The sequence below is a fragment of the Chiloscyllium plagiosum genome, unplaced genomic scaffold, assembly GCF_037043375.1.
Source record: "Chiloscyllium plagiosum isolate Xiang-an unplaced genomic scaffold, Cpla_swu_hap1 HiC_scaffold_42, whole genome shotgun sequence".
NCBI lineage: Eukaryota > Metazoa > Chordata > Chondrichthyes > Orectolobiformes > Hemiscylliidae > Chiloscyllium > Chiloscyllium plagiosum.
The window spans coordinates 4,468,927-4,495,522 of record NW_028270180.1 but is presented as its reverse complement, the minus strand read 5'-3'; the positions used below and the strand labels follow the sequence as shown (position 1 = coordinate 4,495,522).

At 42.2% G+C, this 26,596-nt stretch overlaps 2 protein-coding genes and 1 long non-coding RNA gene across 5 annotated transcripts in view; 1 reads left to right on the top strand and 2 right to left on the bottom strand.

The window, feature by feature from the left end:
• The window catches only part of man2a2 (mannosidase, alpha, class 2A, member 2), a 36,687-nt gene extending 27,221 nt beyond the window's left edge, over nucleotides 1-9,466 (bottom strand). Inside the window, exons 1-5 of one of the 2 annotated variants that reach the window (XM_043680481.2) lie at nucleotides 9,120-9,466; nucleotides 4,646-4,900; nucleotides 2,327-2,471; nucleotides 1,400-1,571; nucleotides 480-607 (exon numbers count right to left, since the gene is read on the bottom strand). In XM_043680481.2, the coding sequence (XP_043536416.2) occupies nucleotides 480-607; nucleotides 1,400-1,571; nucleotides 2,327-2,471; nucleotides 4,646-4,900; nucleotides 9,120-9,326 (907 nt within the window). In that variant the 5' untranslated portion in view covers nucleotides 9,327-9,466. The remainder of the gene's footprint in view (nucleotides 1-479; nucleotides 608-1,399; nucleotides 1,572-2,326; nucleotides 2,472-4,645; nucleotides 4,901-9,119) is intronic. The other variant, XM_043680482.2, reaches the window with a different exon arrangement.
• LOC148137549 (uncharacterized) overlaps nucleotides 9,056-26,596 on the top strand; it is a 132,064-nt gene continuing 114,523 nt past the window's right edge. Inside the window, exons 1-2 of the long non-coding RNA XR_015754122.1 lie at nucleotides 9,056-9,182; nucleotides 9,683-9,743. This is a non-coding gene — a long non-coding RNA (uncharacterized LOC148137549). The remainder of the gene's footprint in view (nucleotides 9,183-9,682; nucleotides 9,744-26,596) is intronic.
• fes (FES proto-oncogene, tyrosine kinase) overlaps nucleotides 12,305-26,596 on the bottom strand; it is a 57,436-nt gene continuing 43,144 nt past the window's right edge. For both annotated transcript variants that reach the window (XM_043680483.2, XM_043680484.2), the window contains exons 13-19: nucleotides 24,247-24,300; nucleotides 20,983-21,101; nucleotides 20,064-20,158; nucleotides 19,226-19,349; nucleotides 18,275-18,432; nucleotides 16,974-17,096; nucleotides 12,305-16,552 (exon numbers count right to left, since the gene is read on the bottom strand). In XM_043680483.2, coding sequence (XP_043536418.1) covers nucleotides 16,410-16,552; nucleotides 16,974-17,096; nucleotides 18,275-18,432; nucleotides 19,226-19,349; nucleotides 20,064-20,158; nucleotides 20,983-21,101; nucleotides 24,247-24,300 — 816 coding nt within the window. In that variant the 3' untranslated portion in view covers nucleotides 12,305-16,409. The remainder of the gene's footprint in view (nucleotides 16,553-16,973; nucleotides 17,097-18,274; nucleotides 18,433-19,225; nucleotides 19,350-20,063; nucleotides 20,159-20,982; nucleotides 21,102-24,246; nucleotides 24,301-26,596) is intronic.

Below are 26,596 nucleotides of genomic sequence, written 5' to 3'. Positions count from 1 at the left end.
ATGCTTCGGGGAGATGGGGAAGAGTACGGAGCACAGCATGGAAAGGATCAGCCATGATCATATTCTACAGTGGAGCAGGCTCAATGGCCAAATGGCCTACTCTTGCCCCTATTTTCGAAATATTTAACTTGTGCTGTAACTGTTCCAGCAGTGTTTATGGAGGGTGCTGTAGAGGAAGCTTTAACTTTGTACTGAACCCCAAGCCATATGTTTTCTAGGAGTACTTAATGGGGACAGTGTAGAGGGAGGTTTCTGGATCTAACCCCACATTATTCCTGCCCACTCACTGTTTGATGGGACCATGCAGTGAGTTCTATTGGCTGTATAGACAACACTTTACCATGTAAAGATCAGTGGTGACAATGGGAAACATTTCAGGATTAACACCCCATAACATGTGCAAAATTCACACCAAAAAGTCTCAAGTCCATAAAAGTACTGCTATGTCAACTGCACAACTCATCAGCATGGACTCGTACCAATGTTTTTCTCCATCCACTGATGTCCTTCGATTAGCTGGTCAATCATTGCAAAATAGTGCGCATTGGCTTCATCTGTCATGACCCAACCTCCTGTCACAAACTCCAACTGACCATTAGCTGCCAATCTGGTGACCAAACCAAATAACACATATTCAAATAAATGTCCATCTAGTGAGCAGCATATATTAAACTCAAGTTATTACTCAAAAACAGCCCAATACAAGTGAATTAATTCTCAGAAGCTTGCTGCTGAGATTAAACACCATCAGCACGGTGGCACAGTGGTTAGCACTGCTGCCTCGCAGCGCCAGAGACCTGGGTTCAATTCCCGACTCAGGCGACTGACTGTGTGGAGTTTGCACGTTCTCCCCGTGTCTGCGTGGGTTTCCTCCGGGTGCTCCGGTTTCCTCCCACAGTCCAAAGATGTGCAGGGTCAGGTGAATTGGCCATACTAAATTGCCCGTAGTGTTAGGTAATGGGTAAATGTAGGGGTATGGGTGGGTTTCGCTTCGGCGGGTCGGTGTGGACTTGTTGGGCCGAAGGGCCTGTTTCCACACTGTAATCTAATCTAATCTAATCTAATCTAATCTAATACCCATTTCACTTCAGCAAAGTAACAGACTAATAATGCTTCTATCGAATTAATTCTGATTACAATTGGCCCCAGCACCCAGGAAATGAGATGAGGAAAAGAATGCAAAAATTTGCATCAGCCTCCAGCAACCTCTGCTGGGGCAGGACCCAGGTGATCTACGATGCTTCTGTAAATCAAGAGCCTGCCACTTGATCTTGGCTTGATGATTGCTTGTCTAGGTAAACTCTGGGAGGGGGCACTCAGGCCTGTGGAACCCTTGCAAGCATATCAGTGCCTTCATCCAAAAGAATTAATTTAAGCATAGCCAAATGCCAGATTGTACCTGCGGACAGCAGCCCTTTTCTGAGTGTCTATGTTGTCCCACCATTTGGAGAAGAATGAGATTTCTGCCCAGATGAAACGGCGCTTTGGGTCCTCCTGTAGTTTCAGCAGCATGTTATTCAGAATATGCTGTGTCTGGTCCTGGTAATATTTGTCAAATGTTTTTATCCAGCCTATACAGAAATAAGAGTTTTGACTATCAGGTTCTTGTTGCTTTTTCAAATCATTCAGAAATAATCCTGAGTATTTTACATGCAGTGCTACTTCAGAGTGCAACAATGTTGCTATAACATAGCACACAGCAACCCACTTGCAAACAAAATCCTGTAAACTACAAATAGATGAATGATAAGGTAATCCGTAACGGCCCAGGTATCAGAACTGGTTGCTTTAGCCCTTCCATACTCAATAATGAAACATCTGACACCTACTCTAACCAGGAGGAGGCAGAGACACCCTCAGTTTAATTTCTTAGCTAAAAGACCAGCAGCGCAGCACACCCTCACATGGCATTGGCCTGACTGCAGACATTGTGCGGAGATCTTGAAATGGGATTTGGATCCAGGAACTTTGATGCAGGAAAAGGTCAAAAAGAAACAGGTCTCCCCAGCAACTAGCTGCTGTGAATGTAGTAGGTAAAGGCTTGTATTACCAGCAATATGACAGAACAACAGAAGTAAGATCAATACGTAAGTTGCAGATACACATGCCAACCGACTGCAAAATATATAGGTCACAAGTCAAACTTAAAGATAATAGAAAGAATTAGCCAGGTTCCAGTAGTTTTTTTTCATATAATACCAACAACTACATTACAAAGCAAAGCCACAGTCAGTTTGCCACAAAACCTGTTCAGTCTTGAAGTCTATTCCCACCCCAACCCACCCTCCCCCACAACAATGACATGAGTTTGCAGTGTTCCACTCACCGGGATCGTTGTGAGAATGGGGGACAACATAAACCTGTAATGGGTCATTATCCCATTCGTGCGCATCGTATGTGATCTCAAAGCCCTGCTTCCAAGCACCACCATCCACATTATCAAACTTCAAAAGTGAGTACACATCCAGCATCTGTCAGAGTAAAACAGCAAGAATTTGCTAAGGATCTTAAAAAAAAAAATGGAGGCAAGTCTGGGCTACTACCAAACTTAGAAACAGTCGACTGCAGAACTCTGCACTGCATCATTTGCTCTAGCTTCAAGTCATAAGTTCCAGCAGGATCCAGTTATTGAGTGAACATATTAACCCCAATTATCAGTATGATTATATGTCCTTTGAACACTGCAAGGTTGGCTTTAATTGTGTTTATTTAGAAGGCATATTTCAAACATACACAGAGATAACTCCAAATAAAAGCTGTACCCAGAAGGCAGCACTAATGACAACTTAAAATGAAAAAGTTTGAGCAGTTTTGCAGATTTCACCTCCCCAAGGACACATTCACAGTACTCTGGATTATTAGTCTTATCTTGAGCTTGTCATTAATGAACACATTTCACATTCTATAAATTTTTTTAAAAATTAAAGCAACTCATATTGGTAAAAGACAATTGCACAACCTCAGCTGAACTGGTTACACACTGAAGGGCACATTCGGAATATATAGGATTGACAACTTTTATTTTAGATGTTCTGCACTTAACCTTATTTATTTTAAATTACTACTGACAGAAATATAAAGTGAATAATACTTCAGTAAATATGGATACACTTTACGATGCGGAACTTCAAACCACAAACCCAGATTTCACAAGAACAGTAACCAGACGAAACATTACAGATCTGAAGAGCAAGTCATATAGAGATTACATCATTTGAATCAGGTATCTGGTTACAAACCAACCACAAAAGGTTGCTTCCGAGTGCTGGGTTATCAAGGTTCCTTTAATCTGCATTAGTGCCTATATACTCAAGTACCTGACCAAGAGAGCAGGTTACTCAGATGACGTTCAATGTAATTGATAACACATTATATGCATTCATATTATCACAAAATACATGTGCACCAGGAAAGCAGTCTTCATCAGAAAGAACGAACTAACAGTTCATCCCAACAAATCCCAGCTATTATATTTAGTTTTGTAAATAGATTTGTGGTGGATGTTGAGAGATACTGGTGAGGCTACTTTTATTGGAGAAAGGCAGGAGGAGTGGTGACAAGCTGTCTTCCTGAACTTCCCAAAGCCCTGAGGTATGGAGCTGCTGCAGTGATATTAGGAATGAATTTCCAAGTATTGATGCAGTGATGAATGAATGGTGAAGTACAGATCAGCATGGTGCAGGACTGGGAACTGAGTTTCAAGGTGATGGTATTGCCATGACATTGCTGCTTCTCACTGATGCAGCTTGGAACAGGACATCTATTTTATTGATCCAATTATCTCCTTCACACATCTTCAGGCCCTCTGCATATACCAGAAGATATTGGGAGTATTTCCAAGAACAAACTTTTATTAATATATAATTTGTCATGTTCTCAATGTGCTTTACAACCAGAACTTTAACCACTTACGTAAATAAATATAGCAGCCATATCACAACAAGGAGGGTTCCACAAAGAGCACTACTAATCAGTTAGAGAATGTTAATTAGGAGAACATAACCACACTCTTCAAACATTTCTATTGGAGCTTTTATGCACAACTTAAGTAGTAGACAGGACCTAAATGAAAAACATCTCCAAAAGTGTAACATCACCTCAGTATTACACTGAAATGCCAGTCTTGATTGGGTCCAAGTCCTAGAGTGGGGATTGAATCCATGACGTTCAATAAATTAAATCGCAACCAACTGCACCCAGCTGGCATTTAAGGTTCCCACCCAAAACTTTGCATGCAACATGATTTCTTGCATTTTCACAAAACTGACATTCACCATTTCATCTGCTGCAGAGTGGCTGATTGCCAGGGACTGGGGGTGCCTGAACCAGAAAACTGCATGGCATGTAGCATTAATCAAACCTCAGGGAAGGCCTAAGTGGGGTTGGGTAGTGGTGGTTTGGCAATGGTAGTGGTAAAGGGGTGGTGAAGTGGAGGAAATCTTAAAGGATTATGACACCTGGATGAAAAATTGCAGTCATGGTGAAAGCTGTCAGTCTTACATTAAGATGATTCTTTCTTTTGTCACAATAGGAATTGCATCATGTCAGAAGGGGTTTAATTAAGACAATGTCATTGATCCATGCAGATTAGTAAATACAATCCAAAAGAAATATGTTGCCCCAATGCTTTATCATGTTTTCTTACCTGCAGGTCTGTTTGTTGTCCTTTATTCCCAAGAGCTAACTGACAATCCTGTGGCAACACAGTCAGAAAGGTTGGGTGATTGCCTCCAGGAAAAGCCCAGGAGCCATTTCCTTGGTAAGCAAGCAGGCCAGCGAAACCACCGGCATTTTCTGTCAGCTCCAGCACAGAGTCCTTAATGTGACTGATTATCTGGTGATTTTCTTCCAAAAGCTGCTCCAACTGCTCAATGCGATTCTGCAGCACTGAAATTTGACTCTGCATTGGAAACCAAAACAAAAAGTCAAGAAAAGATTACTCGGGGATTTGACATATATTTTACTCTCCCAGCTTGGTACCATTTAGAATGGTTGAAAAGAAAACCTATTGGACAACTACCCAAAATGTTCCAACAATAGTCATTGGACTCAGGCCCCTGAGCTATGAGATGTTGGAGAAGTAAGCGACTCAGCCCATCAAGTATATCCCACCTTCAATGAGATAATGACTGACCAGAAAATCCTCAACTCCACTTTCCTGCTTTATCCCATGATCCTTAATTTACTTAGTGATTTAAAATCTCGGTCTTGAATATACTTAACTGCAAAGTCTATGGATCCAAGAAAGAATACTGGAGAGAATATTCTGTGGCAGAACTCTATACAACTGTCAGTTCACAGCAAAAATCTAATATGGCACGTCTAAAAATCAGACAAGATACTCAATTAAATTTCCAAGCATTCTACCTATACACTTCATGTGCAGTAGGTCCCAGCTAGTACCTGAAATTCACAAGCTTTTCCCAACCTACTGTTTATTTCACCAGAGGTAACTAAACTCCAAATGACCTGCCACTCTTTACATCAATTAAACTCTGTTGCCTTAAAATGTCATTTGTCTACTTCATCAAAATACACCATGATACGACATATCACCATCCTCAACTTCATCCAATATCCTCTCCTATTCAGTACTTCACCAAAAATGATTCAATGCAGGAACTGTTTAGTTGATTTGTTTTAAAATTTTAAGCGTGATATTCGTCCCCCATCCTCCATCACTTTTAGAATTCACCAAGGTCCAAAATTACCACATATACATTTTTTTTGACCTGGAGAAACATCTATGTCTAGGTAGTTTTTGCAATAAACCATCCACCTTAAAATGAAAATTTATTCAATGTGACTACACAAATTTATTTCAAAAAATCTGACACTTAATTGATTTGTTGTTAACAGATTTTAGAATTAGTCACACTGACAGCTGAACGCAGTGTAATCGCTCATGTCCATGTAAACCATGTCAGCACCCTGACAATTTCAAGGTCTTAAAATAAAAGAGTAAAGTGTCATTGGCTGACACTTGGCAATAGGCCACAATTAGCACTGAAAGCATCTACAGTTCAAAATGCAGAAGACAAAAGGTACGGTTTTAATCACAGAAGCCTGCTAATACAGAACACCTTGGCTGCATGGTTGTTATTCATCGATTTCTGCACTGGTGGGACAGCTTGTATTATGGGAATGCTAACTGAACCTCAATGACTACAGCACAGAGTAACCTACACCATGATCAGTACCTTCTTCCAATCCCTCCCTCAAACTTGCTATGCTCCAAACATTTTTGCATTTCATATTAGCTCACTCACCCACTGTGGCTAAAATGCTTCATCTTGCTACAACCCTCCCATTGGCATTTAGCTATTCTGAACATCTACTTTTAATTACCCTTTGCACTATGGGCATTGGCTCATCAACTCAGCTAATTGCACAGCGCTTTTAGGCACAAAAGGGCCTCCTGTGCTGTATCATTCTGATTCAGTAAGTGGGTAGTACTTTGAAGAACACTGAATCTGTTAGCTATGAATACAAATGAAAGGTCAGACGTACTTCCCTGGAGAGGAAAATTAGAAGTAGGTGTTCCAAAGGAAGGACGGACAATACAGATCACAGAACTTTGAGAGAGGTCTACATAGATGAAGATGTGTTCCAGCTGACTGACAAGTTTCAATTTGTGAATAATTCTGGTCCATTTAACAGACAGCATGAGGGACAGCTACATTAACTAATCTCTTACCTTTCCTATACATTATCCACAGCAATTTGCTACGTTAAAAAAAATCAGCAGTGTGATTATTCAGACTCTCAAACAAACATTTAATTACACAAAGCCAGTACAGTATGAAAATTGGATATCGGCTCCACTGCATGAAGAGTAAATTCATTAGGGTGAACACCAGGACAACAAAATGCTGAACCTGGAATATAATAATGGACATCAGCATCAACACCTGATTCGTAAAGTCATGCTTGGTGCAGCACAAACAATACGGGCTGGAACACAACTCAGTTCCTGGATTGTGATGCATCAATCTGATATGAAAACTAGCCTCAGCGCACATTAGGTAAAATTAGTTACGCAGTAACTCCCAAGTCGTAATACCTCCTACTCAGTCCGTTGAAATTTACTGTCAGATCACACAGTGTTCACATAGACAAAGTATAGGAGGGTGGAAGGTGGGTGAAAATTGTCTGAGAATTGGTGACAGTTGGAAACTTGAGGCTCATCATGCATTATTACAGTGTGATAATGGGTGTACAAATCTATATCAGAAACACTGAAGGCAAGAGTGTTTTTACAACTGTTAAAGTACAACCATTTTTATTTAAGGACATCCTGTACTAACAGATTTATTGAAGTGCCACTGTTTGTGTCATTACATTAGCGAAGGACCAACTGTTTTGTTAATACAGTGCACCTTTGCAACTGTGTTGCTAAGGTTCAAGGATAAATGGCCCACATAATGAAGCACTGAGTCACACTCATTTCAAATCTTATGTGATCTTGTCAGATGCCATGGACAGATATGTATACATAACACACCTAAGTCAACAAGTAAAAGCAGCCCAATACTCTACAGCAAGCTGGGGCCCATACACAATGCCCGCAAGGCTCAGAGTTATAAGAGAATCAGCACTTGGACAGTTTTATTAGGTGTATTATCTCATTCTAAACTTCAGGGAAAGGCAAAACAAAAAGAAAATAAATGGGGAAAGAAGAAATATTTTCCTTTATCTGAGGAATACTGCAATGATACTGCGTATGCCATCATTCCTTTGCTTTCCTCAAGTTTTAATTAGAGTTCAGAATTGTTTTACACTCCTGGTGAAATGAGCTGTCTTACAGCATTTGCAACTTTGGTTTAAAAGGTAAGAAATTGCTACTGGCGATGCACTAATCAGATAACAATATTTACAAACTTCATCTGTTTACTCTCTCAATAAGAAAGACTTTGCACTATAAACATACCAAATATTGCATTGCAAGAATGATACAGCACAGGAACTACTTCAGTCCACCAGGTCCTGCCAGCTCAGAGCCAAAAATTCCACTTGGCCTTTTCCCATTGCCAGAGAAAGTTTTCCACATCAACTATTAATCCAAACCTTTTGTACTACTGAACCTGTGCCAGAGTGCCTTTTAGGCAGAGCAATGTTAATCACAACAGGTTGCTATACAAAATATTGTTGACATATTTAAGCAGTTGATTAATATTAAAAACATGTAAAAAAACCACACTTTAATTATGTTATTCAACACTGGCCTCCATGGAGACTTACTGCAAACTGCTGCTGAAAACATTCCTAATGCTGAGCCAGTCCTGCTCCCAAATACATCCTGGGATACTGTGACAGAGTCTTAGATCTCCATGTCCCATTTTTCCCCAAGGTCTCCTTGCTATCTCACCACACTGCAGCCATGCTGGTTTCTCAGGAGAGAAGGTACAGAAGCCTGAACACATACACCAGCCGGTTTCGTAACAGTTTCTACCCTAATGTTGTAAGAATACAGAATGGTCTCATAAACTCTTAACATTTGCCTGTACCTGTGTTTTTGTTTTTACCGCTGTTTACCTATTATTTACTATCTACGCTACTTAACTATGTGATCTACCTGTATTGCTCGCAAGACAAAGCTTTTCATTGTGCCTCGGTACACGTGACAATAAATTCAACTCAATTCATGTCCTTACATTCATCCCTATATCTCCAATCCCATCCAGCCTAGATCTCCCTCGCTCCTTTCTCTGTGACATCCCCTTCCAAACTCCGTAACTCTCTCAGCATCTTTTTTCACATCCTCCCTGCTGACGGTGGTCTGATTTCTTTACCACACCGCCCGAGAGGAGGCGGGGGGGGGGGAGGATCTCACTCACACTCTGGCTCTCAGCTCCAGGAACAATCTTTCCCTCATCCTGAAGATACTTCTTCGTCTCTTCTCCCGGGGTCTTGTCACCTTTCCCACTCCTGCTCCGCTGCTCCCTGCCCTCTTGGGGGCGGGCGGGGGTCTTCATCCTCTCCTTCCCCTGAGGGTTTCCCTCCACTCCCTCCCGACTCCAACATCCCCATCATAGGTCGCCCTCTCCTACTCTTTCTCGGGGGGTGGGAAGTCTCCTCCCTCCCCCTGGGGGAGGGGGCGGGAGAAAGGTCGTTCTTACCCTGGGGAAGCTGACTCCGCTCTGCCGCCGCTCCGGTTCGTGCTGTACGCGGTCCAGCATCAGGTAAAGCGAGAAAACGGCCACGCAGAAAATGGCGCCGCCGCACACCGTCACCTGCTTCTTCAGCTTCATCCTGCGGGTGTCCCGGCTTCCCGCACTCCCGCCGCCGCCGCCTCCACCCCGCGGGCCCGGTCTCAACGGCCGCATACCAGCGCCCAGCCTCGCAGCAGCATGGTTTCCCCCCCGCAAGCCCCAGAGGCTCCCCTACAGCTCGAGGCCAGGCCACCAGGCTGCTCCCTGTGTCACCGCGCCCGGGCTCAGGACAGACGCGGTCTCGAGGCCTGGAGACACGGACACCCCGTCACCTCAGCGACGCGACTTCTGTTGGGGCCGGCACCGAGACTGCGTACTAAGAACCCAGCCTCGCGCCCCTATCGGTTTGCAGGAGATGCTCTTTAACTGACAGGACTTGCATTTACCTAACGCCGCGCACCATCCCGGGCTATCTCGAAGGATAAGACTGCTAATAGAAGTTTTTTTTTTCGATTATGTAATTATTATAGCAAACGAAATGGCCGATCTACGTACAGCGAATTTCACAACAATCAAACGAAAAATGACCAGGTAATTCTTTTAATATAGTTTCCTGGGAAGATAATTACGGGCAGGCCACAAGGAAGAACTCAGCATTGATAACAGTACCATGGACAATCACAAGCAATTGGAGTCTCAGTTCCGTGTCTCAGCGAAAAGATGGCACTTCTGACAGTACAACACCCCCTTCGTAACCTCATCGGGAATATTTTCTGTCCTTGTTTCTGACCTACGATCAGTCCGAACTGAGGAGCAGGAATCTTACCCACTGAACCTTGGTTAATGCCGGTCATGATTTGGAGATGCCGGTGTTGGACGGGGGTGTACAAAGTTTTTGTAAAAAATCACACAATACCAGGTTATAGTCCAACTGGTTTAATTGGAAGCACTAGCTTTCACAGCACTGCTCCTTCGTCACGTCGTTATCACACTCCTGATGTAGGAACAGCACTCCGAAAGCTAGTGCTTCCAATTAAAACTGTTGAACTATAACCTGGTGTTGTGTGATTTTTACCTTTGGCTAATGCCCATTATGTAGGATAGAGTTAATCAGTAGCTGTCCCTCAGTCTAGGTTTGAGCTATAGGGGGAGGCTGAGGAGTGACCTTAAGGAGTTTATAAAATCATGAGGGGCATGGATAGGGTGAATAGTCAAGGTGTTTTCTCCAGGGTAAGGGAGTCCAAAACTAGAGAGCATAGGTTTAAGGTGAGAGGGGAAAGATTTAAGAGAGACCTAAGGGCAACTTTTTCACACAGACAGGAAGTGCCAGAGGCTGGTACAATGACACCATTTAAAAGGCATCTGGATGGGTACATGAATAGGAAGGGTTTAGAGGGATATTGAGCAAATGCTGGCAAATGGGAATAGATTAATTTAGAATATCTGGTTGCCATGGACGAGTTGGATTGAAGGGTCTCTTTCCATGCTACACATCTCTATGATTCATGACATTCTGCAATGGGTCTTTGTGGGATTGACCAGACGCATCCTCGACCTGAAGATCTTTGGGGCAGAAATCCTATGAGGACCTTGATCCAAATAGGAGAGTGCAGGATTTGCTTCATTTCCCTTTCTTCTCTACTGCCATTCTGCTTCCTCATGAAGGTGTTTGGACTCAAAGTGTAACACAGTTTGAAGCTCTAGCTTTTCCTGAGTTAAATTGGGAAGAAGCTCCTCTTAGCCATTAAGGAAATGCTGGCACACTTTCAAAGATAACTGTGGTGCCTTCTTTAAACATTTCCTTTGTTCTTCCCTGGAAGGTTGACTACAGGGGAGTTGAAAAAACAGGACCTAGCAGGGGAGATACCTTTCAGCCATTTGGATACATTGTCAAGTTAATTTTTCAGGAGTTTTGCTTGAGTACTCAGAGTGCTGACTTCAAGTAGGACACTAGCGTTTGTTCAATAGTGCTCAGATTGAATCTGGAGGATCCAGCAAAAATGTGGCTGAGGGAATTTTTTTTCACTCTCTAATGTATTGTTAATGCACAGACCAGGTCTCACTGCAGTACAGGAGTGTGCTGACAACAATAGGCCTGTATGCTATGACTGTTGATTTGCAGACAAACACTCAGAAGTTGTTTGTAAATGACTGAGGACTGGGTTAACACACATGTACTAGTTAATTTCCCATACCAATGCACACATGTCCAAGTGCTGTCTTTTAGTATAGCAGTTCCAGGATATCTGGATCAAGGTGAGTCTATCTAATTCAATCACAATTTTAAAGTCATTTTTATCTTTCTATCATAAAGTCTTATGATCATGTTTAGGAGGGTAACTGCAGGTTTGTCTGATTGTGATGACTCTGCAATACCCTCTCACCGATGGAGGACAGTTACAATCTGACAGTTTACATAGATGTTTTCCATTATCAGTGTGAACATAAGAATTTAGAAGGAAAAATGAAAACGTGGATATAGACATGAGATTTTTAAAAATATGTTGTAGATGCATGGAGCATTATTCAGTCATTCAACACCCCTCAGGTGAACTCAATGGTTTGCTTCTTGTTTTGTTCCTGCGAATCTAGGTTGTAAATAGCCTGAAATTGGTATCACAACCAATTTGACAAACAGAGAGAGAATCTCTTGGGAAATATCTTGTTGTGCTTCACTTTAGCATTACCTAGGATTTTTTTTTGATACTTACTTTACACTCTGGTAGTTTATCAAGTGTAAAATCTACATTGCTTCATTGCCACATTAACTTGTCATGTGCACTGCCTAAAGGACCTCACAAACAGTAAATTGGTTTTTGGATTATAGTGAAACAAAGCAACTATTTACATCCAGCCACTTATTACAAATAATGATGAGTTTATTAGAGGTGATTTTAGCCTTCATGAAAGGCCTGTTTGTTAGGTCATGGTAGATGTTCTAGAGCTTCTTGAACAAAGAGTTGAACCTGATGCAGAAATGTAGCACCTCTCTGATAGATGGGCTGAATGGTCTCCCTGAAGTGTATCTGATCACTGAAGTGGAGACTCTCAATCCACTCCATTTTATCAGTATAACTGGTCTGAAGTAGAGGTTAATAACTCATATCTCAGTTCTCAAAAGCATTAGATATCAACTTAGAGAACAAAATAACTAATTAGACCATTGCAATTTATTTCACTCTACACTACAATAAACCATTTCCATGTAAAAGCTAAATAATTTATAGTCCAACTTAAGCTTTATTACACAGCAATACTTGGTAAATATTTCTGTGGTGCATTTTCACAGTGGAATGCAAATGGCAGTGGATTTGAAATTTCTATCACCATATCCCAAATTGCCACAAAGCTTGCCAGAGACCACATGACTGCAGCAGTTCCAAGGTAGCTCTCCACCACCTTCTAATGAGTAATAAAAGCTGGCCTAGCCAGCAACGTGCAAAGTCACATTCCATGAAAGAACAAAAATAATTAGGAGGCCACCAAGTTTCAGTCATGTTCCCATAAAATTTCAACACATGCAAACAGACCTAGATTAGATTAGATTAGATTACTTACAGTGTGGAAACAGGCCCTTCGGCTCAACAAGTCCACACCGACCCGCCGAAGCGCAACCCACCCATACCCCTACATTTACCCCTTTTAACCTAACACTACGGGCAATTTAGCATGGCCAATTCACCTAACCCGCACATCTTTGTGACTGTGGGAGGAAACCAGAGCACCCGGAGGAAACACACGCAGACACGGGGAGAATGTGCAAACTCCACACAGTCAGTCGCCTGAGTCGGGAATTGAACCCGGGTCTCTGGCGCTGTGAGGCAGCAGTGCTAACCACTGTGCCACCGTGCCGCCCACCTGTGTTCTGATTTTGACATCAATAAGCTAAATGGAATTAAAAACAGATCTTTTATAATCTTCAGCACTTTAAAATCTAAATAGTTCAAGCAACCTAAGCACGAATGTAACAAAGCTGCCTGAACTGGTTTGCTAGGATTGAAGGGTCTGGGGCCATATTTTGAACATCCCTGAAGGTTGCAGTTTGAACAAAGGAGATACAGTAGCGACTCGACATACAAACGACCCCGTTCACGAACAAATTGGTTTACGAACAGGATTGTACATAAAATTTTGCTTCAACATACATATAAAATTCAAGGTACGAGCGAAGGTATGAGCGCAAAAAGCCCGTGTGCGACGACGTGGTTTCATTGTTCTGCTTTCCTATGCGCTTGTTGAACGCAAAAGCTCTCAGGCCCCGCGTGATCTCATTCAGTTCATCTTTGATGCGTGCGCAGTTCGTCTTTGGAGCGTGCGCTGTGAACGCTATCTGAACAATGGGAAAAATTGATTCAGTTCGCGAACTGGGTCCCAGAACGGATTAAATTAATAAATCGAGGCGCTACTGTAATTAATTCCAAAATAATTCAACATCAGTTAGCATGGACATTAGAATTGTTTGCAATCAGGTTTGGCAATGACAAACTTTTCCAGTTTAACAAGGAATTGAGCAATTTGAAAATTTTGAAAGAAATTTGGAATCCATTCTGTAATAGCCAATTAGAAGGAAGAGTGAACGATGGTGAGAATGAGGGTATCGACGGGATTGAAGAGTATTGCTGTAAAAATTATTTGAAATGGAGAAATGTGGAATTGCAAAAATGAATGGCTCTGCCTAGCCAGACTGCAGGCATTCATTATTTTAAAAATGATCAAATCTCTAATAATTGGTTAAATAAGATGCATTATATGAAAACATCAAAAGTAATAAATACAATCCTCTTACAAACAAATTTGTACCCAACTAGATCATAGTTATCATACGGAACGCCCTTTAACACCAAGAATTGTAGGAGGTGCAACAATGCCATCGAGACAATCGCCCACATATCGGGCTGGTGCCTGTATGTGAAAAATATGCGCATTAAAAGACACAATAGGATTGCTGAGGAACTAATTAAATACGTTAAAACTAAAGGATGGACCACATATATTGAACCTCGTATAAAGGACAATACAGGAAAACTCTGGATCATACATTATATTTAAGAAAGACAATCGTATTATTGTTGTGGATGTCACAATTTGGATGGAAAACCAAGAAAATTCGCCAGAGCAGGCTTGGGAGGAGAAGGTGGAGAAATGTAAACATTTAGAGAAAGAAATCATGGATTCTATTAAAGGAACCAATATTTCTTTTTATGGATTCGTGATGGGGTCCCGAGGTAAATGGTTCAACAAGAACAGTGACCTGATGAAGGATTTCAGGATCGAAAAGTATAAGATATTTGCTCAACACATCACAAACCTGGTTATATCCCTGACCCTCGAGTTGTTAAGAATTTTTATGGATTCATAATGGACTCTTTTAGCTTCTCTATTTTGGACATTACTAAAACAATCGATTTAAAAATTAATTAAATAATGTTAATTTTAGGTAGAATTTTAACTTATTTTAGAATTTTAAATTTTATAATAATTTTGGTAATAAAGGTTTTTGTTTTTTAGCTCACAGTAAAGGTGGAGGGTAGTTAGGGTGAATAAAATTAAAACTGCACTTGGCAACACAACAGGTGATGAGCTAGAGAAGTAATTTGTTAGTTGAATAATCCTAGCTGAATCCTCGTTTGGTCTCTGCTTTACAGTGAATATTCCCATTCCCTTAACATCATCTGGCTGTGGTTAGCGAGATAAGGGTGTCTTTTACGTCGACGAGTAATGAGAAAAAACTCGAAATGGACACAATCCGTTCAGATGGTGAGAGAGATAATAGCCAAATGCATCGTCATCTAATTAGCGACGCGCATGAATGGATGAATGAGATTCCCACTGTCCCTACCTACTATCTAGCAAAACCGCAGCCAAGGGGACAGGCTTGGCAGAATTAGCGGGGAGAGAAGACCCTGTTGAGCTTGACTCTAGTCTGGCACTGTGAAGAGACATGAGAGGTGGAGAATAAGTGGGAGGCTTCAGCCGCCGGTGAAATACCACTAATCGTTTTTTTCGCTTACCCGGTGAGGCGGGGAGGCAAGCCCTGAGGGGCTCTCACTTCTGGTCGGAAGCGCCCGGGCGCGACCTACTCCAAGGACAGTGGCAGGTGGGAAGTTTGACTGGGGCGGTACACTCTTAAGTGGGGGCAGAGAGGGGTGAATGACTGGTATACCTTCACAGTTGAGTAGCCTTAAAGTGCAAAGTCCTATGACCAATCAGGATGAGGTAACAGATTGGGATCGTTGCCTATATCTCCCAGTCGGGAGTAGAAAAAGTGGGTTGGATGAGATTGCAGGAGGGAGGACATTTAATAGGAAAGCAGAAGAATGGCATTTAGTGTGATGCTCATTTGGAGAGCCAGCCGAGACACAATAGGCTGAACACCTCCTCAGTGTTGTAACAATTCTATGATTCTATTTTGCTTGGGCCAATGGAATAAAATTTGTATGTGTAAGCAATGGGAAGAAAATTACCAAAATATTCAAAATTATTCCAAAATAACAGTAAATCCTTTTAAAAGTTATATCCAATTGCCTTCTTGTAGTAAAGACTACATGCTGGGGAACAGAAACATTGGTGGAGAGATTTCATTTGATATCATTAATAATTTCCACCCTGAGAGACACTGTCATACAGTGCTAATTGGTAACTGAATCTAAGAATTCCCCTCCAAGGCACTCACCATCCTCGGATATATATTGCCGTTTCTTCAGTGTCACTGAGTCAAAGTCCTGGAACTCCCTCCCCTGAGCAGCATCACCTGGCTACCTAAACCAGTTGGGCTGCAGTGGTTCAAGAAGGCAGCTCACCACTAGCACCACCTCCTCCATGAGCAATTAGGAATGGACATTAATTGCTGGCCCAGCTAGTGAAGCTCACACCCTATGAATTACGTTTTTTTTTATTCCCCTTGTCTGTTAAGGGCACTTTGAGTTGTGTGGGTGGCCTCATTCCAGTTCCTACTAGGGATGGAAGATTGGGAAAATATCATGCCTGTAATTGGCATTTCATCAGAAGCAAAGTTTGGGTTAGCATAAAGGGATCATTAGTCTCTAGTAATCCCCTGTGAGATGTTGATGCTGCTTACCTGGTGGTTTTGGTGTTTGGATGGTGGAAATATTTTGTTAATTCATTCTTTGGATATGAACATAGCTAAAAAGGCTAGCCATCCCTCAGGTAATAGTTTAAATATATGGTGTTACTCCCTATCTCTGTTAACAGTGATGGGAGTCAGAACATGATTTACAAAAGCAATTGTTTCCAGTTTCACTTCCATTTTTTCCTGAGAGTCACAAGCTCCTGGTGAATGGTGCTGAAATTTGGGCGCTTCTTCGGATCATACTGCCAACAGCGACACATTATACCGTAAATCTCATCTGGGCAAGAATCAGGGGCACCGAGTCGATAGCCTAGGGACAAGGAATAAATCTATTAGTGAATCAGTAGTCGATTACCCCATCTCCCAATAATGTTTTTCCATGTGTCCTATAGGAGCTATTTCTGGAGTCTGCAAACCTGGTAGCTCACTCCCCTCACAGACATCCTCCAATTTTCAGACTAGGAGACAGCATTCCTCACCAATAACACAGGAAAATGGAACAATTCTCATTTTGGCCTTTCCAGTATCTTGACCAAACACTCTCGGGACATGTGCAACATGAGATTAGATACAGAGTAAATTTGCCACTACTTTGTCCAAAACAACAGAAAGGAGGAAGTGTCCAGGGAGTCAGGCTTTTTTTTTGTTTAAATGGAAAAGACTTATTTATTGTGTCCAGTGTATTTTTATATATTCTTATTGCTTTAATATTATTTTGCATTGATTTTCACCTTGTTCAACCTCCTCTCGAGTTTGTTGATTTGTCATGGTTGGGTATGGTGTTGAACCCAGACTAAATGTCTCCCATAGCAGTACCCCATAACTCCAGATGTCACTCTCAGTTGTGAACCGACCTGTGGTAAATGAACAAGGGCAGAGATTTACACGGTGCACAATCTGTATCAGAACAGCAGGCCTGTTACAGTCATGATCTGTCTTCAGTTAGGCTCAAAGTTTCAATTATAGAATCTTCTTTGCTTTTTCAAATGTTGATTGATCTAGGAATATTAGAAGGTCCTTGAACCCCTCAAACCTGTTCTCTGCTCTATTAAGCCATGTGAAATCTGCATCTTAATTCCATCAATCCTGGTTCAGTTAACACTAAATCTCCTCAGGTGAAAGTGAGGACTGCAGATGCTGGAGATCAGAGTCAAGATTAGAGTGATGCTGGAAAAGCACAGCAGGTCAGGCAGCATCCAAGGAGCAGGAAAATCGACGTTTGTCAATTTTCCTGCTCCTCGATACTGCCTAACCTGCTGTGCTTTTTCAGCACCACTCTAATCTTAACAAAATCTCATCAGCTAATCCATCCATCTTAGTTTTAAAATTTTCAATTGCACCTGCCTCCAGAGTTTTTTTTGCGGAGATAGAGATTTTAGATTTCAATCCACTTCCCTTTGTGAGAAGAAAGACTTCCCAATATTACCCCCACTTGATTGCTCTAACTGTAAGATATCACCTCCTTGTTTTGGGCACGCATGCACACACACACACATGCACAAATTGGAGTGAGACATGACACTCATCCACAGATTCTATCAACAAACACATTGACCTGGACCCAATATACCGGCCACTGCAGTGGACAGCTGGAATGGACAACCGGAAGCGGCAGAGACAAACCACTATAAATGCCGGAGGAAACATCACAGAAGCGCTTCACAGGAGGCTCCCAAGCACTGAGGATGTCACCGAGACAGGGGACGAAACGTCTGCAACACAAATTTCCAGCTCGGCGAACAGAACCACAATATTTAAATGGAATTTATATCAATGGGTCAGAATGTCTTGGTTCAAGACCTTGTGTTGTAACATGCCATGGTGGGATTTGAACCCATGTCCGCAGAATATTATCCAGGGTTGGTCCAATTACACTACCGCTATGCTATTATTTTTCCAGATTGCATGGTTGGTTAGTTTTTGAACACTTTTTGTAGTGTCAGACTAACATACCTTAGTTCACACAATCATTCTCACCCTCAGTAAAATAAATTAACCCTGGTTTTGCTGAATTGTAAAACCCAGGATGTACCGTAATTGAGTGCCTCAGGTGCCGTCCACTTGATTGGAATTTGCTTCATTCCTCCTGTTGAGGAATATACTCCATCTTCTTCCTCACGAGACATCCCAAAATCACTGATTTTCAAAACATTTTTCTCTGAAACCAGGCAGTTCCTGGCTGCTAGATCTCTGTAATATAATCCAAATCAACATTTATTTGTGTTTGTGCACAGAAAGGTAACACAAACACCTGTTAATTAAAGGACCATGACTGTTTGTGTAGTATCAGTTTGAGGGAGGACAGTAGGGAGAAATCCCTTGTCCTGCTTCAGAATAATGCTGTGAGATCTTCTATATTCACCTGTCAGAGCACAGCAGGGCCTAGGATTTAATGTCTCATCTAAAAAAAAGGCATTTCCAAGTGTTGCATTTCATAAGCACTGCCCAGAAGTGTCAGCCAAGATTCTGAAGTTTAATAAATTCCACCAGTCGAAGTAATTGTCCTTCTCTTGTGCCTCTATATCCTTTTCCTAACAGAGATGAGACCTGTGAACAATCCTCAGTTAGGTCGTCAACAGAAAGTGGCTGTATAAACTAATATTGACTCCCAGTATTCTGGGAGTAGGAAAATGGATTGAGATTTTGCCTAAATTCCCACTGTTACTTTCAGGCTGCAGTCACACAAGAGAGTAGGGCTGGTGTTGACCGTTAAGTTTACAGTAATTGGACAACTAGCCTTCATTTGAATGTCAAATCTCTTCGATGGAGAACAATCATTACGGGGAAGGTACTAGAGAGAATCCATCTGAATTCATTCTCTACCTATCAGCCTTCTCTATCAGGTCAATATCTTCAGGAGTCTGACAGGATAAAGGAATAAACAGAATGATAGATACCAACAATCAAATTACCAATAAACCCATTCCATGACTCCATGCCACCATATAGTCAGAGCTGTTTTTAAATACTTTTCTGAACTCACCTGTGGATGCAACGCTTGCTTTCCAAATAGGCCATCCCAGCAGCAGCATTCTCTGCCATCTTTATCAGGTCTTTTGTGCTAAAATGATTTGCTTCATTGCGTAAAAATGTCAAGAAATCCCCTCCTAAATTGAGAAATGTTTAGTAAAAAGTTTTTTCTCCTTGAAGTGCAAATGATTTGCTAGTATAATCAACACTTTGATTACATCTCTAACATCTTACAATTCTGATAAGGTAATTGACCTGAAACATTAACTCTCGTTCCCTCTCCATTGCTGCTGCCTGATCTTCTGAGTATTTCCAGCATGGTCCAATATTCAGATTTTACTGCTTACAGTACAAATGGGCTAGGTTTTCTGAAAACTGACAAAGTCACGCAGAGGCAGATCCAAATGGGGGAAATGGGGAGTCATTCAGAGTAAGGAAAGGGTTGAGGTGTTTGGTCTAGATCAGGGCAACAGTATTTGGTCCTGAGGATGTTGATAGTGGGGGATTCAGGGATGACAATCCCATTGAATGTTAAGGAGTGATGGTTAGACCCTCTCTTGCTGGAGAAATTCATTGCCTGGAATTTGTGTACCACAAATATTATTTGCCATTTGTCAACTATAACATGGATATTGTCCAGGACTTGCTGTATTTGAACATGGACAGCTGAGCATGGATTGTACTACTGACAGCCAGAATATACTTGAAGGGTCGAATGGTGTTCTAATGTGCCATGATGTCAGAAATGATGGAGCAGATTGTGGACAATCTGTGAGAAATGGATTTGAAGGGTGAAACATCTTTATCTACTCCACTTTCTGTCACAGTTAGCTAGTGCCCAATTCTCTCACCTTGCACCAGCTCCATGACGATGTAAATTGGCTGTTTCTGAGTACAGACTCCTATTAACCTGACAATGTTCGGATGATCATACTGTTTCAAGATTCTGAAAAAAGTTATGGAAATAATGTTAAGATAACATTGTTTTCTTTAACAGCTTTTAGAAACTGAACTGTCAGTCAGAACTGTTTGTTTGTATTTTATCTTCATGCACCTAATTTCCCTTTGAGGAACATTAGGAGAGTGATGGGAGCATTCCTGGGCTTATCAGTGTGTTAAACCACCTTACAAACACTCCTTTCATAGCCAACACGTGTTGGAATGCAACTGGAATCAAGTTTTTCGGACTTAGAGTCACCACCTATCGAGTCACAAGTATATCCCTCATTCCTCCTTTGCTCAATCATTATCCTTCAGTATTGACACAATCTCTGTTTCAATCATTGACTCGACATTTGTGTCTAAGGAAGGTTCTCATCTCCTCTGTGTTAAATGTCTGCTCTTGTATCTAGATACTCGTTATCGACCCCTTGATGGCTAGAAATAGACGGTTTCCTCTTATCTCTGTAAGATCTATTGGATCACTCCATAAAGTCTCCCATTCAGATTAAAACAGTTCCAATTGGTTATATTTTTGCTAGGCAACAATGATTGGTCACTCCCAGTGTTGAACAGTAAAAGATTTCTTTGGTCTGTTGGACCCAGTCTTCAGTAAAGCACTAAACCATTGATGGTGAACACACAATGACAAACCTTGTTCTAAACTGTATTAAACATCACTAAGATAGCTTCACTCAGGCACTCCTGCAGCAGCTTTGATAACTGCACTGTATAAAGGGCTAATCAAGGAGCTAGCCTGCCACTTTGTCATTATTTTTGTGTCACTATTTGTTCAGACTATGATCCTATGGTAGTTGCACCAGCACTGACCTGGCCTCCATCAAGAACTTATTCTTCTGATCAGCAGGCAGATTTTCACGGCACATCTTCACAGCCACCAGAGTGTTATCATTCCTCATCCTCCCACTGAACACCTCGCCAAAGTTACCCTGTATCAGAAATATTCTAGTTCAGTTTAATTAAGGGCATTGTTTAAAAATAGGAGTCTTCAATTTAAGATGGAGCTATGGAAAAAGTTATTTTCTGAAAAGGGTTGTTACAAATAAGCATGGTCTATTATTCAATAAGATCATGCTGATCTGATTACTCCACATTCCTGCCTGTCCTCATAATTCTTTCATTCCCTTAATGATCAGAAGTCTAACCACCACTGCCTTAAAAATATTCAAGAGCTCTGCTTCCATTGTCATTTGAGGAAGAGAATTCCAAAGATTCATGGCTCTCTGTGAAAAATACATTCTCACTATTTCTGAATAAGTGGGTGTTCCCTTATTTTGAAGCAATGACCACTGGTTTCCAAATCTTTGGAAATCTCTCCCACAAAAAGCAATGGAGTCTGGGTCCCCCAATCTATTCAAGCCTGAGTTAGAAAGATCTTTGATCTACAAATTAATCAAGGGTGACAGATGGACAGACAGGAAAGTGGGGTTACGGCTATGATCAGGTCAGCTATAATTTTATTGAAAGACAGAACATCCTCAAAGGGCCAAATGGTCTACTTCTGGTCCTATTTCTTATGGCTGATGAAAGATGGATGAAAGCCATCAACACCCAACCACTCACCTCTCCTTCCACCACTAGCTAAAATAATGCATTCAAAGGCAGAAAAATCCATTCCACCAAGAATAGCTTGCATTTAGATAGCACTTTTAAAGTAGTAAAAGTTCCCACAGGATTGTTATTAGACAAAATTTAATATATGAACCACATAAAGAAGCATTCTTTTGGTATAACATGTTTGTCAAAGTAGTAGTTTTTAAAGAGCAACACAGAGGAGGAGATGAGGGTGAAGGAGGGAATTTGAGGCACATCTGCCAATGGTGAAGAGAATTGGTAGATGACGACTCGATTGGAATAGTGCAAAAACGTGAGAGTGTTGAGGGTTTGGAGGTGGTTAGAGAGATAGATGAATCCATGGGCAGATTTGAAAAAAGGATGGGAATTTTAATATTGAGGGTCCTGACTCAGGATCAATGTTGGTTAGAGAGCACAAGGATAATGGGTGAAGGGAATATGGTGCATATTAGGATACACATGAGCAACATGTCAGATGAGATTAAGTCAGGGAGGGTGGTAAAGGAAAAGGTGGTGGTCAGGAGCAATGTTGGCTCACTGAAGACTGGAAGTGAATGTATTGTCAGTGACTATGGGGAAATGGCAGACATACTGAATAAATACTTTGCTTCAGTATTTACACTAGAAAAGGACAATAGTTTACTGAAAATCCTGAGGAAATTGATAATGGATTGGGAACAAAGATTGAATAAAATTAACATTAAATAAAACATTGATAATGGAACTAAAGAGTGACAAATCCCCAGGGTCCATTTGACAGTTGTTAAAGGAACTAGGGGATCACATTGTAGACACCCTAACTATAATCTTTCAGAGTTCCCTAGATACACAAGTCACCCCTCTGGATTAGAAAATTACATATGCCACTTTTTTTTTAAGAAAGGATGTTCGAGGAAATTGAAGGAATTACAGACCAGTAAGCCTAACGTTTATGGTGGGGAAATTGTTGGAGTCTGTAACTTGAATTTTTTAATTAATTAGGATGAGCCAGCAAGGATTCACGACAGGTAGGTCATGCCCAAAAAACCTCAGTGAAGTTTTGGAAGAGATGATTAAAGTAGTAAAGGGGAATGTCTATCGATGTTGTTTATATGTACTTTCAGAAGGCATTTGATAAAGTTCCACATATTAAACTGTTAACAAAGATAGAAATCCACAGTGCTGATAGCAAATTACTGACATGGCTGAGAAGTTGGCTGTGTGGCAGACAACAAAGTAGGGAAAATGGATAGTTACTCAAATTGGCAGGATGAGACTAGTGGTGTCCCACAAGGATCTGAGTTCGGGTCTCAATTATTCACATTATTTACTAATGACTTGGATAATGGCATAGAAAATCATATATCCAAATTTGCTGATGACAGAGTTAGGCAGCATTGTAGACAGTGTAGGTGACAACATAACATTGCATGAGGATATTGATAGTATAAGTGATTGTGCAGGATTGTGGTAGATGGAGGTCAATGTAAGTAAGTGAAAGATTATTTATTTTGGAACAACAAAGCATAGAACCTTCTATATGGTATGCAGTTAAATACAGTGGCTATCCAAGGAGACTAGTGACTTAATGTGCATTGATCCTTAAAACGTCATGAACAGGTGCAGAAAGTAATCAAGAAAGTTAATGGAATGCTGGCCTTTATATCTAGAGGACAGGAGTACTAGGATGCAGAAGTTATGCTGCAGTTATACAAAACCCGAGCTAGACCCCACGTCAAGTACTGAGAACAGGTTCTGGGTACCACACCTTAGGAAGGACATATTGACCTGAGAGGGAAGACAACATAGCTTTACAATAATGATACCTGGACTTCAGGGATTAGTTTATGAGGAAAGATTACACAAATTAGGCCCTTTTTAAAGTCTTCAGGACAGTAACAAAAAAAAAAGAGTAGATAAAGGTAAACTATTTCCACTGGCTGGCAATTCTAGAACTAAGGGTTATAGTCTGAGAATTAGGGCCAACCATTCAGGAGAGATGCTAAGAAGCACTTCTACACACAAAGAGTGGTAACTGTTTGGAACCCTCTGCCACAAATGATAGTGGATGCTAGATCAGTTGTTAATTTTAAATTTGAACTGGATAAAAGTTTTGTTAATCAAAAATATTAAGGGGTATGGGCCAAAAGCAGGTATCTGGAGTTAGGCCATAGATCAGCCGTGATCTCACGAATGGTAGAACAGGCTCGAGGGACTGAATGGCCTGCTCTGTTCCTATGATTTCCAATCTTGTAATGGAACAGTCCCTGAGGCATCAAGAATGTGTTCAGGGGCCCGAGTGTACATACATGACAGCTCCAAACAAACCAGCAGCTCTCTTCACCCACATAGCAATGTGTGAAGCTGGACAGTGAGCAGCAGCAGCAGGCATTTTATCTGTGGGATCATCATTGGGTCCTTCCTTTCTGCAAAGCAATGCTGTAATTTGTAACTGCTTTTGGGAAAGGAAGGCACAGGTATCCAGGCGAATGAGATTCTGTAAGTCATGTAGATACTTACCCGACCAATGCGATCCCCTATCAGAACATCTTCATGGTCCAGTACCCATTTATCCTGTAACGAAAAGTGCAGTATCAGAACAGAGGTCACAGCTGTTGCTCCTGTGCTTTACTCAAGTGTTTATATGGAAGATTAAGTTGTGAGGGTCTCCAAATTTGTCAACTGCAAAGACCATAACATTTTGCCCAATTCACAGTTGTAAAACAGTGGTTAGGAGTGGGGCCACTGTGAAATTATTCTTGTTCCTAATGCAGGAATTATTAAGCCAGCTGTAATCTCCACCCAGTACCATTAGTCCAAATTCAGATCACTTAACTTCGTGGAGAGTCAATCAAACCACGAGGACTTGTGTGTGTTTGGCTGACAGCTACACCAGACAGTTTCTTTACCTCTTCATTCAATGTGGTAAGTTCTAAATGGTTATAACTAATAAAGTACATTGCTTCAAGATTGAAGGGAAAGGGCAGAGAACAAGAGAAAGAGGAATTGATATAGTGAGAGAAGTGACTGTTCTTTGAGAAAGAGCAGGATGAACAGGGAGTTCTTCTATAACGCAATGGTTGTGTTCTTGTGTGACTCCACACCATATAAAAATCATGCATTAAAAACAGCACTTATTATTGGCGACTCAATCGTGTTATAGTCAACACATATTTTAAAAGTCTGTGTTTTAGAAATAGCACCCCCATTCCTCAATTGCATTGTAGCCAATTTGCATTGATGAAAGTTGCATTAGAGCAGAACAACCTGTATTTAGGGTGAGAAAGAGGTTAAATGTGAGAAAGCAATGGATCTAGGACAAATTAAATGAGACAGAGAGCATGCGAACATTAGACATGGCACAGGAGGTGGTTGGATTTTTTAAAAATGATCATGAGAGGGTGATAGCAAAAAACTGTGACAGAAAAAGCACAAGAAAAGGAAGAATACAAGAAAATGACAGAGCGAGGCAAAGTGTGACAAACAGTAGTAAGAGATGGGGGGGGGGAAGAGAAGAGAGAGGAGGAGGAGAGAGGGCGGGGGAGTGGGAGAGAGAGCAGGGGATGGAAGAGAGAGAGTGGGGGGTACAGAGAGAGCAGGGGGGGTATAGAGAGAGAGAGCCCGGGGGTATAGAGAGAGAGAGCCCAGGGGTAGAGAGAGAGAGCTGGTGTACGGGGGGGGGGGGTGTAGAGAGAGAGCAGGGGGGTATAGAGAGAGCTGGTGTACAGAGAGAGTCGGGGGTACAGAGAGAGAGAGAGCGGGGGGTACAGAGAGAGAGAGAGTGGGGGCGAGGAGACAGAGAGAGTGGGGGCGAGGAGAGGGAGAGTGTGTGGGCGCGAGGATAGGGTGAGTGGGGAGGTGGAGAGAGAGTGGGGAGGTATAGAGAGAGCGAGAGAGAGAAAGGGGGGAGATGGGGGGAGAGAGAGAGAGGGGGGATGTGGAGAGAGAGCAAAAGAAAGGGGGGAGGTAGGGGGAGAGAGAGAGGGGAGGTGTAGAGAGAGAGAGAGAGAGGGGAGGTGTAGAGAGAGAGAGGGGAGGTGTAGAGAGAGAGCGGGGAGGTGGAGAGAGAGAGAGGGGAGGTGGAGAGAGAGAGTGGAGAGGTGGAGAGAGAGAGTGGGGAGGTGGAGAGAGAGAGTGGGGAGGTGGAGAGAGAGAGTGGGGAGGTGGAGAGAGAGAGTGGGGAGGTGGAGAGAGAGAGTGGGGAGGTGGAGAGAGAGAGTGGGGAGGTGGAGAGAGAGAGTGGGGAGGTGGAGAGAGAGAGAGTGGGGAGGTGGAGAGAGAGAGAGTGGGGAGGTGGAGAGAGAGAGAGTGGGGAGGTGGAGAGAGAGAGAGTGGGGAGGTGGAGAGAGAGAGTGGGGAGGTGGAGAGAGAGAGTGGGGAGGTGGAGAGAGAGAGTGGGGAGGTGGAGAGAGAGAATGGGGAGGTGGAGAGAGAGAGTGGGGAGGTGGAGAGAGAGTGGGGAGGTGTAGAGAGAGCGAGAGAGAGTGGGGAGGTGTAGAGAGAGAGAGTGGGGAGGTGTAGAGAGAGAAAGAGAGTGGGGAGGTGTAGAGAGAGAGAGGAGGTGGAGAGAGAGAGTGGGGAGGTGTAGAGAGAGAGCGAGAGAGAGTGGGGAGGTGGAGAGAGAGAGTGGGGAGGTGGAGAGAGAGAGTGGGAAGGTGTAGAGAGAGAGCGAGAGAGAGTAGGGAGGTGGAGAGAGAGAGTGGGGAGGTGGAGAGAGAGTGGGGAGGTGGAGAGAGAGTAGGGAAGTGGAGAGAGAGAGTGGGGAGGTGGAGAGAGAGAGTGGGGAGGTGTAGAGAGCGAGAGAGAGTGGGGAGGTGTAGAGAGAGAGAGTGGGGAGGTGTAGAGAGAGAAAGAGAGTGGGGAGGTGTAG